Raw genomic sequence first — 15238 nt, forward strand, 5'->3', positions numbered from 1 at the left:
GCAGACTGGACCCAGGACCCTGAGAGCTTGTGGGAAACTAGAGTCCAGGACTCTGGACCTTGTGAGTTTCAATCTGTATTTTAACATCTCCAGTTGATTACTGTGTATAATACAATCTGATAAACATAGGCAATAGTTTATTCTCCCTGTGCTAATAAATCTATGGCTGGGGTTGCCAGATATGGAGAAAAACATTTGAATTTTGTTTTGTTTTGTTTTTGTTTTTGTTTTTAAAACATTTGAGTTTCAAGGTCTTTCAAGAGAGTTAATTGGCCAATATTCAGCTTAACTATCAATAAGACTTTTCAAAATAAAAGCATGTATTTTTGTCTGTAAAGTGCTTAAAATATCTTCAAAAATTTCTATTTTTTAAAAGTTACATTTTAGACCATTATCAAGAATATAAACATATACGTATAGGGTGAACTATCAAAATAGTGATAGTATATGTACTAAGCAGTAAAACTTTTGTTTATCTTAATAAAATAAATGGGCTTTGTGGAAGTGAAAAAAGTAGTGATAGCATATAGAATTTAAAAATTAATTATAATTTGTTACTAATCTCTAAAAAGCAAAATGAATGATAAGTCTTGGAAATCATATATAGTAGTTTAATTCTAATTGCTGTTCATTAACAGGGAATAACTGGTTACAAATGGAAACATATCTTTCAATGAAATTTTGTACTGTAAATTTCCTTTTACCATCAGGCACTTATAAGCAAAGATTTGCTGTCCCTCCTGGACACAATAAATAAGTTTGCAGAATGTTTCATTTTACTCTAGATATGAGATATATATATATATATCATATATATATATATATATATATATATATCATATATATATATATCAAGTTTATTCTGCTATTCCTGGTCCCCCATTTATATGTTAAGTATTTTGCTAATTTTATATCTAGATTATTGATTCTGGATTTCATTTTCATTACCCTCTTACATACAAGTTGGATCTTTTCCCTCCCAGATGTCATTAGAGTCGCTTTGTAAAGCTAATTTTCCTTTATCTCTACCTATTTTCTGTTATTAATTTTATTTTCCTTTTTTAATCCCTGTGACCAGTTCTCTTAACCTCTAATTATCTTTAACAAAAGTGACCCATAATTTCTGCAATTCATGTATTTCTGGAACTGAAATATTCTTCATTGCTAAAAATAAAAGTACACAGATGAATTATATATATGTGAATTCCCCAAAGTAAAGCTGTTAGTTGGGAAAGAAGTATTGTGCTTTTAAATCCGATGGTTTCCCAAGCAAATAAGATGGAATATTTGTGTTCAGTTCCAGAATATGTTGAATTGCATGTTGAATAGGGGTTTCTGAGGTGATTCTGAGGGTTTGAGGAGAAAGAAACCCTTTTGCCTATGGTCAGAGCTTAGAAATGGAGCATCTATATTTATATTACACCAGTCATTGAGGGTGATACATTTAATTTTATCCATTTGTTTTTAGTGCCTACTTTGATCCAAGCACTTAGCTGGGTTTAGGAAAGACAACATGTAAACAAATCACTTACAAAGGTAACATAGAAACTGTAAGAGGGCACAGTGTTGGAAGGGGTCACTTTCCCCTTTATAGAACTAGATGAACTTTATAGAACTAGAGCCAGTAACTTTACCTAAAATAGAAGAAACCTGGAGAGGTTATCAGAAAGAGGAGAACGGTAAGTGTGCTAATCACATTAGACCCTCCATGCCACAATAAATAGTGGGTTTGACAATAATGAGAAACCACTGAAAAGTTTAGGCAGGAGAATAGCATGGTAAACTTTGCATTTCAGAAATGTAACTGTTCAGCAGTATCAAGGATGAATTGGAAGAGGCAAGAAGACTGGTTAAGAGAATGCATAGTAGAAAAATCCCCAGGGAAGACAATGTTGGTGTGAACAACGACAGTAACAATAATCTGTGAAATAAGGAATGAAAAGAAGTCAGTAGGCAATATGAAGAGTTAGTATCAAAAGGACATGGGCTGCAGTTGTTCAGAGTTGAAGAGTAGACTGTAGGGGTGAGTCAAACTTTTTTTTTTTTTTTTTAATGTAAGAGCAATAATGGCAAAATTAAAACAAAACAAAACAAAAACAGGAAATCTAGGAAGAAAGCCTAGCTTGCACGGAAAAACAGTTCTGTTTTGAATCTAGAAGGTGGCTGCAGGACATCTAAAATGCTCCTGGATGCTCACATCCTCACTCCCTTCAGGTTTTTGCTAAAATGTCATCTCAGTGAGGTCTTCCAAGCTAGTCTTTAAAAAAAAAAAAAAGATAACTTCTCCAAGATTTTCTTCCAAGCCCTTCTTTATCTTATTCTTTTCTATAATGCTTATTTCACTTAGTTTTCTTATATGTCTATCATGTAAGCTCCATGAGGACAGAGACTGTTGTCTGTTAGGTTCATTCTAATGCTAAGAATGCTCTCTAACACACAGCAGAGGCTCAAAAACTTGGGGGGTAAATGAATGACTGAATGAATTCATTCAGTCCCTTAATTAAGAAGGTCCCTTAGTTAATTGTGCTCACAGGTCTAAAGTTCAGGAAAAAGCAGTTGGCTGAGGTTAATGTTACAGGATTTGTCAGCGTATAAGTAAACCTGAAATCAGAGAAAAAAAAAAGTGAGCTAACAGAAATTAGTAAAGCTAGGAAAAAAAGGCCAGAGACAAAAGCATAGGCAAATAGATATTTAATCTCTTTAAATAAATGCTCCTTGACTCCATTATCTATTGAAATCATTCAAAGCAGAGGTGTTTCCTGTATTTCAATAATATGGTCAAATAATCCTTTTTTCTCCTATTGCACTCTGTAGTATTCTAGAGATATACACATAGAAGAGCCAAAGTGTTGATTTCATAGAAGTTGAGTTTTAAAAGTTCTTAAGATAAAAATTCTAAATTTGGGGGCTAAAGCCAAATTACTTTTGTATATGATTTTTAAGTGGGTCTTAATATACATTCATTTACAGATTTAGTATATGAAATTTCCAGTTAAAAAAATGTGTTAGGGGATCAAAGTTGGATTTATTAAGATATTTTTTTTCAAGATTACCATAGCACAGAAATTATTACCAAGTTCTATCTTTCAGGCCAGGTTTGTAGCAGTGTTACTGCTATTGGACCCTTAGCCCTTGGGCTCCTGTCCTAACATGGCATCTTTGATTTCCATCACTACGCTTCCTCTTTTACTCCCTGCAAAAAAGGCCACAAGTGGCAGAACTGTGGCATAAATTTTGCAACATTTTATTTATACTTAACGCTTCTTTTAGAAATTGATTTTGACCTGCCCATAATTTTCTTGTAAATATTTTTTAATAAAATGAGTTTCCAAGTAATGAAGAGCAAAAAGTTAGGATTTGAAGGGCAACTAAAAAATCAATCACAATTTCAGATAAAGTTTTCAGAACCCTAAATAAAAGTTGTCTTCATATTGATGTCAGTATATTTAAGCTTTGTGCAGAGCCTCAGTGTATGGATTCTAAGAGATTTAGTATTTTAGACAAATGCTTTTCGAGATTTTCTTCATACATTATGTGTACTGCTGATCAACTGGGACTTTAGAAGTTTAGTGGAAAAGTGTTACTGAAAATTCATAATGGTTTCTAAAGGAGTTGAGATGCAAGTATAATATTTGTGTGTATTAAGGATGCCTTATTTAGAAGAGACTCGAAAGTCAACAGTGCAGTTGGTTAAGATGTTGGGAAATAAGATCTATAGTAATGATCTTGGAATTTAGCATCTGAGGACTTACTTAACATAGTCTTCAGGTAGCGGGTAAATTTCTCTAAAAATGAAAAATAAATTGGCCGATTTCAGTAAGGAGCTAGTTAGATGAGGAAGAAAAGCATTGACAAAAGATACTTGTTAAGCTGAAGTAGACATGATAAAATCTCATTTGTCATTTTTCTTTATATACCAAGAATTCTTCCTTTTTAGGAGGTGTTTGATATATAGCATCACCATCTGTATTTTCATCCGTATTTTAGAGTGTGCTTTCTAGATTTCTGAGTATAATAATTTGTAAGATAGTCCATTTATATGGCAGTATTTAATTTCTCTATTTTAAGAAACATGTCAGTATATTCTGTTGTGATAAATAATACTGGGAAGCAAACTGGGATATTGTGAATTTGTTCACTTAAATTGAGGTGAAAATCCTGCATTTACTCGAGGAAAATCTATTTCTGTGTGCAATACTGTGGTTGCAAATGAATTTGAGGCTATCATTTTTGGTCCTGATAGTGAATATTTCAATTCTGTAATAAGTAGTATCAATATAGGAAAGGTGCCAGTTACTAAAGATTGTGACATTTATGATAAATTGTGGGGACTTGAAGTGCTGTCTTCAGTTCCCTTTCTTCAGCTTTTAACATTGCCCATCACTTGGGCATTGAAGAGGGCATCTTTTGGGATGAGCACTGGGTGTTGTATGGAAACCAATTTGACAATAAATTACATATATTAAAAAAAATAAAAATAAAATACCATCACTTAGAACACCAGTGTAACAGAAATGTGCCTGTTTTCTATATAGTAGGAGAGTTAAAGGACTTAAAGCTTATTTCAGTTTAGGGAGCCACATTAGGTTCAGAATACCCAAGCCTGAGAGAGCAATATCTGCCAGGCTGCAAACACAAGAGAAAAATGTCTTTGCAGACACATTGCCTGGCCATGCACAGGGTTGGCTCCACTGTCCCAAATCCAGGAATGGACAACGTATTACATGTTTACTAAGAGCCAGGTTACGGCAAAGTACTTGAGAACGAATTATTTACTTATTTTAAGAGTCCTGTGAGAAAGATTTTTGTCATTATTTTCAGGTAAACTGAAACTAAGAGGTTAAATCATTTGCCCCAAATCACATAGCTAGTGGGTGTGAAGAGGTGCCTGATCAAGCAATACCCTAAAAAATGCAAGAATGCCAGTTCATTTTCTATTTGGAGTAGGTCAGATGTGCCTAGAAATAGAAAAACTATTTGATAACACTGAATTTTATTGGCCAAAGTTTATGTTTTTTATATACCTACCACAATTATTTTTCATCTCTTCATAAATACCAGGAACTCAATCCTATGGCAATCTATCTAGAATATGAGAATCAGAAAGTGTGTAGAAACTGTTGCAAGTCTATGTATTAAACCAAGCCCCTCAAGCCTTTACTTAGCATCTATTATTATTTCACACCTAGTTTTAGCAAGCTTGTTTTTAAAAACATTTTTAAACCTATGTTAATTCACTCATTCATTTATGCATTTACTAAGCATCTTAAGTAGCAGGAACTATGCTACTCTTGGGTGTGCAAAAATTAATTAGGAATTTTTCCCTGTCTTTAATCAGCAGATTAAATATGAGGGAGAGATGATGACATGTGGCCAAGCTGACAGGGAGGTGACAGCTCAGGTGGCTCCTGAAGCCCCATCAGAAGAAAAAAAGTCTAGGGCTTAGAGTATCTCACTGGGTCCTGAGGACATTACTATGCCATAGCGACTGATGTTCGTATGGAGGAAAACACTGAATTACACTCAGTGTATTCTGTTAAAGAAATCAAGGAAATATAGTGTCTTCCGTAAGTATTTTCCTCCAAAATTATTAAAAGACCGTGGTACTTAAAAAAAAAAAAAAAATCTTTAGCTACCTATTAAACCTAGAATGACAGTTCCAGATAACCAGACTTTAAAGATGAATTCTCGTTAAGGGAAAACTAATCCAATAGATCTTAGTTGTAAAATTTATCAGAGATGGGAGGTCCTCGGAGTTCAAGTCCAAGTTCCAGAAGTTTTATGTCTGGAATTTTTCATCAAGTCCTAGTGTAAACATTGACTAGAACTTTTTGTTTGACACTGTTGTAAAAAATTGCTCTGTGAATATAAAACATATTTTAATCTTGTGTTTCACCTCATTGATCCTGTGACCATAATTTGTATTTTTTTTTCTTTTCCAAATGTACTGTTGGCAGTGGTATGAGTCACTGGGCGGGGGGGGGGGGGTGGGGGGGGGGAGTGGGGTGGGGGTGGCGTTTGAGGTGGAGGAGAGGAAGATTGAAAATACATTGCAAAAAAGGGTGGGGGAGCCTGGGTGGCTTAGTTGGTGGAACACCCAACTCTTGATTTCAGCTCAGGTCATGATCCCAGGGCCGTGGGGTCAAGTCCCAAGTTGGGCTCTATACTCAGCTATGATTCTCTCTCCTTCTGCCCACCCCCTCTCTCTAAAATTTAAAAAAAAAAAAAAAAAAAAAAAAATTGCAGGACATGCCTCTAAATCATTTACAATCATAAAGGTTAATGCTGTGAGGAACCTTATGTATCATCTGACCCACTCACTTCATGATATAGATGTAACTGAGGCCCAGAGAAGGTTGGTAACTTGTTTAAAGTCATATGAACAGGAGTTTTTCATAGGGTCCACATTCCTGTTTGATCCATCCTGTTCCTATTTCTTACCCACTTTTATTGTCACCAATGCTTATTGGAAGGTAGTTGGGTTTGAGACAAAGTGGGATCTTAGAATGCTTTAAACCCTTCTTATTTATCAAATAACTTCATCTGGGGCAAGGCAATTTCTCTCTCAGCAGCATCATTCAGACCCAAATTTAGCTTTGAAGTTCAGTTATTCACTCTTTGGAGGAGAGTCTTCTGCTAGAGAAAGACTCTGCCTCCTGCCTTTCTTCTTCTGAGAAGCATTTCATTCTTCTGACAACCATTTACTAAGTACCTGCCATGTGCCAGGCACTCTGCTAGCCCCCAGCAACACGAGGTGGGTAGAGAAGGTCACAGTCCCTGTACAGAAAAGCCAGTCAGTAAACAAGCTATTGTAGCCCGCAGTAGGTGCGGGAATAAATGTGGAGGAATGTAGGTGCACAGAGGGTGCTCTTAACTCAGCCTGGCTTCACTAAGGAGCTGCTATCTGAACTTAAAGTGATCAATTCCAGAAGTCACATTGATCTTCCATTATTCTCTAGAGAGATGAGGCAAAGGAAACTGAGAGCATTTCTCTTTGAAAGCCTCTCAAATTTATTTGGTACCTTTTTCTTCTTCAACGTCGTGGTCCCTGTAATCCCTAAGCCCTCTAGATGTTAAATATTTATAGTGAAGAGTCAACAAACCTAAGAAGAAGAGACATCATGGAGAAAGGAGATTACATCACCTCCTAACCTCAAAACTGAGTGAAAACTGTACAAATGGTATGAGAAATACGGATTAGGGACTATGATTGAAACAACTTTGAGATTCTGGGACCTTTATATCTTCCACGTTTTTGTTATCTCCTGTTTCTCTGTGACAAGCAACAGCAAATCAGTTAATCCGGAAAAGTGAGTTTGTTTTTCTGAGAACAGAAAAGAAAGGGATGGTGAGAGGGGGAGCATGGGACGTTATGTCCTACTCCACAGCCATTCTTGGAAAAGAGGATGTCTAGGAGAGAGAGGGTGACGGCAGCTACCTCAGGGAAAAGAAATCTGACTGCTGGGCCAGCTGTCAAGAAAGACGTGACAGCTTGCTTGGGCTTGCGGGGAGGGCCCAGACACCGGACAGTAGGAAGACCCGCTAGAGTCTTTCTTTATTCAGCATTTTATCGTCAGCTAAAAATTCAGGAAACTCCCTTAATAAATGGCAACAACTTCTCTCTTAAGTAGTGCATTTCACTAAATGGCCGACATGGATGGGGTGTGGTGGAAAGAAAGGAAGTTTTCTGCACATGAGAGAAAAGAACAATATATGAGCAAGAATGACTCTGGGAACAGTTCTCTGACCCTTTGTGTCTCAATGGTATTCTCAGCTGGGTTAAAGGAAATGGAGTAACATGTGGAATGTGGGGAAGTCGGAAGGGCTGAAAGGCAAAATTATCTACCTCATTAAATGTAGTCATATTTTTAAAAATAATTAGTCTGTTATCACTGAGACTTGGATAGTAAATTTCTCATTCTGGGCCTAACTCCTTGCCTAGAACTTAACAGAGCTTAATTAAGTGTTAGAATGTCTCTTGTCTTTCTGGAAATCATTTCACCCACATCCCTAACTCCCATACTTGCACTAAGTCTCAACAAAATATAGTGGGGAATGGGGTGAGTAGACAGGAAATACAGAGAAAGGCAAGACCTTTTGGTAATGCTTTGTTGTGGGTTTAAAGCTCTTAGATTTACATTTGATGCATGGGTTCACAGGTATCCTAGGTGAATTAGAAACTTTGTCAGAATCAAGAGTGCAGTACAACCATATTTTATAGTTGAGACTATGAAAAGGATGTTGCATACTAAAAATTACAATGTAATTTGCATACTATTTGCTATAGTTACCGAAGAGTATATATAAGCATTTGCAAGCAGATTGCATTTGTGAATAACCAAAATGAATCACGGCAGAAGAAATCATCTCAGAGGACTCTGTGGCTGTGGGAGGGCAAACATGAGAACTAGCCTGTGAGTCAAGAGATCAGGATGTGCCCAGGCCCTACCATTAGGTTGTGTGACTTGAGGAAATCATTTCATTCTTTTGAGCCTCTGTTTTTTCATCAATAGAATGAGAAAAGACAGGTGGTCCTTGATTTCATGGTCACTCTTGCAGATCTCTGATTCTACTTAGTACAGTAGCAATAAGTGCTTGTTATTTTTAAAAGTTGTATCTTTCCAGCAAAATAAATCTTCAGTGATTCTCAGGTTTAGAAAGAATCTATTTTGCACCATATTCCAAAAGCTGCCAAATTTTGGGTTTGGCTGACTGCTAAAGAGAGCTGCCTCTAGGAGCAAATTCCAGAGCTGAGGGTCATTTATTTGGAATGCTTTGCCAAATAGTCCCATATTTTCAAAGTTGTTGGGGCCTTTAAACTGGAGCATCAGAGGAGAAACAGTTGTTTAAAACCTTTTTTTCAATAGGTGCACAAAAATTTTGAAGTTTACAAATATTTTTGAATAGTTTGCGACATACCAATGGCATGCCAGGCTGCATAGTCCTGCCACTTTCCTCCTTGTTATTTTCCTTCCCTATCAACTGCTTGCTGTCCCAGAGAACTGGACAATGAGAAAACACAGGTCTTTGTTTCTTCTGGAATGTTCTTTCTGTTTGGCCAGTGGTTCTCAAACTAGGCTACCCATCAAAATCAATTAGGGAGTTTTAAAATCACACTGATGACTGGGTCCCACCCCAAGACGATTAAGTCAGAATACTTGGGAAAGGACCCCAGGCATGCGTGCATTGAAAAAGCCCCCCAGCAGGTGTTTCTTATCTGCAGCCTTGTGAAACCAAGGCATCATTCACCAAGTAAGCCAGTTGTCTTTAATATGTTCTGTGGCCGCAGTACCAGTCAGCTGCCTGGCTAAGAAAAAGACATGGGGCACAGAGAAAACTGTGAAATTGTAGATTAATTATCTCCACTACTGAAAAGGCAACTTCAGAAAGTTGATGAGGGGATTTCTTTGGCTTTAGTGCCTAATTGTGGGATCTATTCCTTTGTGTATTGACTTTCTATAATAAATCCACAACTGGGACTAATGTTGACCGTTTTGTGAATGAATATTTATTGATGTCTTTTACATGTGCATATGTTGTTAGGTATAGTGGGAGAAGGTACAAAAAAGTAGAGAACCTGCTTCCTAGTTATTGAAGGAGGGAACTTATGAACCTTGTGATGCAAGAATTCTGTAAGACAGAACCAAGACTGAAAAATCATATATTGTGCAGAGAGTAAAAGCTAAAATTTTTGATAACAGGAAGATATCACTGTTGGCTAGACTCACTTGGGAAAACGGTATCTGAGTATGGGCCACTTCCTGAATGTCTTCTTTCACTCGGTTGGCAGGCAGCAGTGGTCAGAACATTGGCCCTGAACTAGAAAATCTTTATCATAGATGAGCTCTGTGACCTTGGGCAAGTTATGTTATCTTTATGATCCTCAAATTTAGATTTATGAGCTTCAACCTGTAAAATGGGAAAAATGATAAAACTTTCCTTATTGAGTTGCAAGGCATAAGTGATATGATTTAATAAAAATACCTGGAAATTATTAAGAGCTGTATTTAACTTAGTTTAATTCCTCCTTCCTACTGCATCTTTTTATCATATGTATTACCTGGGCACCAGATCAGCTGTGGAGGTTTAATGCAAAGGAAATGCCTCATGTCCTTTCCTATAATAAATCCCTACCATCTGTGAAAGATGGTGTTAAAACCAGAAAAAGTGGATTCACTTCCTCCAGAGCTATCCTCAACAAGAGATGGGCTAGCCAGATCATGCCTGGCCTTCATAATATTTTCATTTCTTCCATTTCAGATACATATGCATGTCCCACCTTAGTGCACAATGAAGGTGAAAACCTCACTTTTGTAACTGTTAGAAGCCAATAAAGAAGAGGAACACAGAAAAGCATGTTTCAGTTTTGAAGTTCATGCCAGGAATGGTAACTCCTCAAGGCTACCACTATGCACATAGAGAGAATGCGAACTACCCAGTGAGGCAGTCCTGTCTCTGCAGGAACCATAGCAGCTATGCAGTCCTGTGATGCTCGGGCTGGTTCTCTAGCAGCCATGACACATCATTAGTACTTCCAATCAAGTTAAATTAATGCTAATTCTAAGGTTAAACAATGTATTGTGTTTCCTCCGTTTAAGCACCTTAATTCCTATGGTACATATTCATTATTTGAATATCATTCTTGAAGTGCTCCGCTTTATCTGGGGATTTCAGCCACGCATAAGTTAAAAACAAACCACAGTTCTCTTACAATTTCTAAGTCAGTTACAAACAACAGAAAGCAGTTCTGATAACGTAAATAATAGTGGAAGATTTTGGAAGATGAGGAAACTCAGGAGGAAAGAGAGGAAGCCACTGTCAAACCCCTGCTACAGAAATTGTCTGTGTAGGACAATGTGGCTGATGAAACTGCCACCCCCCAGACAGCCACCACAAACCCACTGGACTTAAAACTCAACCAGCCCTTCAGAGAATAATCTCTAGTGGACAGGAACAACATACGGGTTGTTCACGGGTCACATGTCCACAATCTGTGGATCAGAAGGCAGGATAAAGGGCTATTGTACATTTCCATCCCCATCTCCTATGTACCCTGGAACCCTGTCCCTTTCCTCAGCTAGGAAGAGTGTGTTGAGAGCCAAAACAAAACAAAAAAAATATCCACTAACCATTGCGGAACAGTGAAAGTAAGAGAACAAACATCTAGTAAATCCCTTACCAAGGCAACTGCTATACTGGTGGTAGGGATACAGCCCCTGCAGCCAGACTGGGATTGTTCAAACCCTAGCCCAGCCACTTGCTGGAATAAGCAGCCCCTTTGCTGGTGCTGAGCCTAGAACCTATGTCAGTCTGATTTGAGGCTGAGGCTCCATCACCAATTCACTCATTCTGGTTAGATAATTTTTTAATCCTTATGTTCTGCATCAGAACAAAGGTGCCAGTTTGATAGGAAAATCTTAGCATCCTTTTCAGGGTTCATGTCTGCGTAGAAAACAAAATCACCAAGTCATATAAGTTAGTTGTATAATTGACACATTTTTCCCCTTTTACATACTTTTTTTTTTTTTATCCTAAATCTTGACTTCAGTTTTCTCCTGGGCTCCTGATACTGGCATGGATATCTGATTCGTGAGCCTTACTGATACAAACCTTACTGGTAGATTTAAAATGGTGAATCATTTAAATACTCAAAATCAATCTCTCTAAATTTTCAGCCTGGGAAATTCTCAGCAAGATTCAGCATTAGTCCTGAGGCATGATGGAAGTGCAAGAGACTCAGAGAATGCTTGACCTGTATGGTCCCAGGTGTTCTTGAGATCACCTCAGGCCACTTACACCTCTTTGTGTTCCCCTAGCTAATATTTGGTTCTGGACGGAAATGGAATCCAGGAAAGAGAACGGTGATGTTTTACCTCCCTACCTCCAACACACACTTGCCCTTAGCCTTCACAGTGTTTTACAACCCAGCTGTCAAAATTCAACCATGGAAGAGGAGGAGTTACCAAATACATCCAGATTTCATGTTAGGCACCAAATACTAAGGAGAGTAGGTCACAAAAATTTAAAAGAACAGGTTCTTTACTTTCCTACAGTTAACGCTAAACTCGGAGGTGAGCCAAAATTAAAAATATAAAACACGCATCATCTTCTACCTTTCTAAGATTGCCAGACTTAGGGAGTAGGCAGAACATTGAATGAGACATACTTACTCTAAAATTCACAAATGCAGTGTGCTTGCATTGCACGAACTATTCATCGGTTATCTGAAATTCAAATTTAACTGGGTGTCCCAACAACCCTGCACCCTCATGTTCATCCCTTTAGCACCGCTGGCCACGGCTGGCTTGGGTAGAAGAGGTCCTTGTTTGGGTGGATGTTGGGAGAAGCACTGGTAAGTATATTCCTGTCCAGGATTGGTCTTAGCTCTAGTTTTCGAGCATTTTTTGGAAGAACGGACAGGGGCTGATCTCTTCTTCTGTGTTTGGGAAATACTGATCTAACGCTTTCAAAAATAGCTTTGAATGTAAATAAATGTCTGCTTAGCAATCATCTTTTCCAACTGAATTTTATATCCTAAAATAACAAGGTCATCACCTTTCTCAATTCAGTCATCTGAGACTGTTGCTCCAAGGTGGTCTCTCAGTGCAAGGCATCTGTACAGTAGTAGCTATGTTAATGATGCAATCTAGTAATGTGAGGTTCTCCTACAAAATAAAATTACTAATTACAAGTGGGCTTATACTCTTGACAAATTGAGGATTAATTTTAAATTTATCACTAAATAGGGGCGCCTGAGTGGCTCAGTCCATTAAACGTCCAACTTTGGCTCAGGTCATGATCTCACAGTTCATGAGTTCCAGCCCCACCTCCAGCTCTGTGCTGACAGCTCAGAGCCTGGAGCCTCCTTTGGATTAACTGTCTCTGTCTCTGCCCCTCCTCCGCTCACTCTGTCTCTCAAAAATAAACATTGAAAAAAAATTTTTTAATGTACCACTAAATGGAAACTAAGTCGCCACAACTTTGTAAGAGCAGGAATAACATATAATAGGGAGACATATTAAGGAGTGGTTAGGGTTGAAAACTCCAAGGTTTAGTATCTCTAATACTGACTACTTCAGTGACTGACTTCAGTTTCCTCACCTGCAAACTAAGTGCTAACCTAATAGGGTTTTCTGAAAATTAAGTGAGGTTATTGACACTTTTTATAATGCTTGGTCCAGAGTAAATGCTGAAGACAGTTTACCTGTTTTGTGTGGTGTACCTAAAATGTATCTCCTTGGGACTCAATAAATATCTGTGGACACTGAGCACATTTTCAGTTCTGAAAGGAAATCAATCTGCCAGCAGAAACAAAATCAGATACCTTGCTTTCAAGTAAAGACAATTTCTTTATAGGAAAAATGAAAATCAGTGATGTCTTACAGACAGTTAAACATGTCAGTCACTCATATGTGGGAGCTTAAACCATGAAGTTAGTGTTTATTTCTATTAATCTAAAAGAATTGTACCTGAACCATGGTATAGACTTTTCATATTGCCTCCCACCCCACATAAACAGACTAGAAACTGTCATTCATAGAGAGAGAATGGCGGGGGTGGGGGGGTGGTCTATTGAATGGACCGTTCCATGAATTAGGTAAGCAATTAAGAGCTGAAAGAAAAATAAAAAAATAAAAACAAATAAAAAGAAAAAAATATAAAAAGAGGTTAGAGTGGGAGAGAGCCAAAGCACAAGAGACTCTTAAAAACTGAGAACAAACTGAGGGTTGATGGGGGGTGGGACGGAGGGGAGGGTGGGTGATGGGTATTGAAGAGGGCATCTTTCGGGATGAGCACTGGGTGTTGTATGGCAACCAATTTGACAATAAATTTCACATATTAAACAAAAAGAGCTGAAAGAGAGTTAAGTAGGCCTATCATCAGCCATTCTTCTCTTCTTCTCTTAGGGACCAGGGTCCCTGTCATTCTTCTGTCATTCTTTTCTTAGGGACTAGGGTCCTGGTAATGGAGCATCACTTGCCCATGCACAGAATGGAGGAGCAGGTCCTCAGAACCTTGCCTTGCACCTCACCTCCTAGAGTCTTGAAGGCATAACACTCCTAGAGATACAGCAAAGTTCTTTTCTTTTTTTTTTTTTTTTTTTTTTTTTAATGTTTTTTATTTATTTTTGGGACAGAGAGAGAGAGACAGAGCATGAACGGGGGAGGGGCAGAGAGAGAGGGAGACACAGAATCGGAAACAGGCTCCAGGCTCCGAGCCGTCAGCCCAGAGCCTGACACGGGGCTCGAACTCACGGACCGCGAGATCGTGACCTGGCTGAAGTCGGACGCTTAACCGACTGCGCCACCCAGGCGCCCCTAGCAAAGTTCTTTTCTAATACTCCATATTTCTGAACAATGTTTACTCCTTCTCAGGTCTTTTCACTTTTATTCTAAATCACAGGGAAAATAATAATAGTAAATATATGTATTATCACTGGCTACAGCAGATGGGGGTTTTCTTCAAAATAATGTTTTCAAGTAGCGTCACCTAGCAGCTGGGTTCCTCTCTTTGGACAGAACTGGCACCCTAAACGCAAAAAGAGATACAAATACTTGGGGTGGAATCAATTTAGAACAGTTTAAAATCTCTCTCAAACCTAACACATCCTAAAGCTTTAAAATACTACCCCCTAACAAATCATGTCTGTGGAATTTTTTCCATTAAACATTTAGTCTGATTCAAACCTCATAACATGCTAATCTTTTCAAAACTCGTTTTCCCTTACTTGGCCTTCTTACATTTTGTAAACGTCAATCAGAGTTTAATATGCCAGAATTGCTGAAGGTCGGGGGAGATTAAAATTGCTGTGCACTTGGTTTCAGAAGAACCATGTCTAAACCTGGATTCCGAAACTAAGTGATTTTGTGACCTTGGGCATCACTAAGCTATTGTGAGCCTCATCTGAAAAGTGAGGATAATACCACCCGGAAATCTGGGGATGATTAAATTATGGAAACTGTGTAAGCACTCAGTTCACGTAGTAGATGTTCAATAAATGTTAAATCTGTGGCTATAGGGGGGTTGAGTCACAAGCTTTGTTAGAGCTGCTTCTTTAGTTAAATACAAAACGAGCCTTAAAGTTTTTATGTCCTGACCAAACAGGGATTATCTTTTTCTCAAAGAAACTAAAATGGTTTGAGAAGGAAGATATCATTTTAGGCTAATAATAGAAATCTGCAGAAATATGCAATTGTGCTTTAATGCACCAAAGATCAAAAGCAATGCAAAGCCAGAA

General features: G+C 37.9%; 1 protein-coding gene across 2 annotated transcripts in view; it reads left to right on the forward strand.

The window, feature by feature from the left end:
- Positions 1–15238, forward strand: part of ITGA1 (integrin subunit alpha 1) — a 170037-nt gene that overhangs the window by 17498 nt on the left and 137301 nt on the right. Inside the window, exon 1 of one of the 2 annotated variants that reach the window (XM_058719436.1) lies at positions 1–65. This exon is cut by the window's left edge and continues 462 nt beyond it. The exons of the other annotated variant lie outside the window; for it this stretch is intronic. Within the exon in view, the coding sequence (XP_058575419.1) occupies positions 1–65 (65 nt within the window). The remainder of the gene's footprint in view (positions 66–15238) is intronic. 2 annotated transcript variants of the gene reach the window in all.

Source organism: Neofelis nebulosa, chromosome 1 (genome assembly GCF_028018385.1).
Source record: "Neofelis nebulosa isolate mNeoNeb1 chromosome 1, mNeoNeb1.pri, whole genome shotgun sequence".
Taxonomy (NCBI): Eukaryota; Metazoa; Chordata; class Mammalia; order Carnivora; family Felidae; genus Neofelis; species Neofelis nebulosa.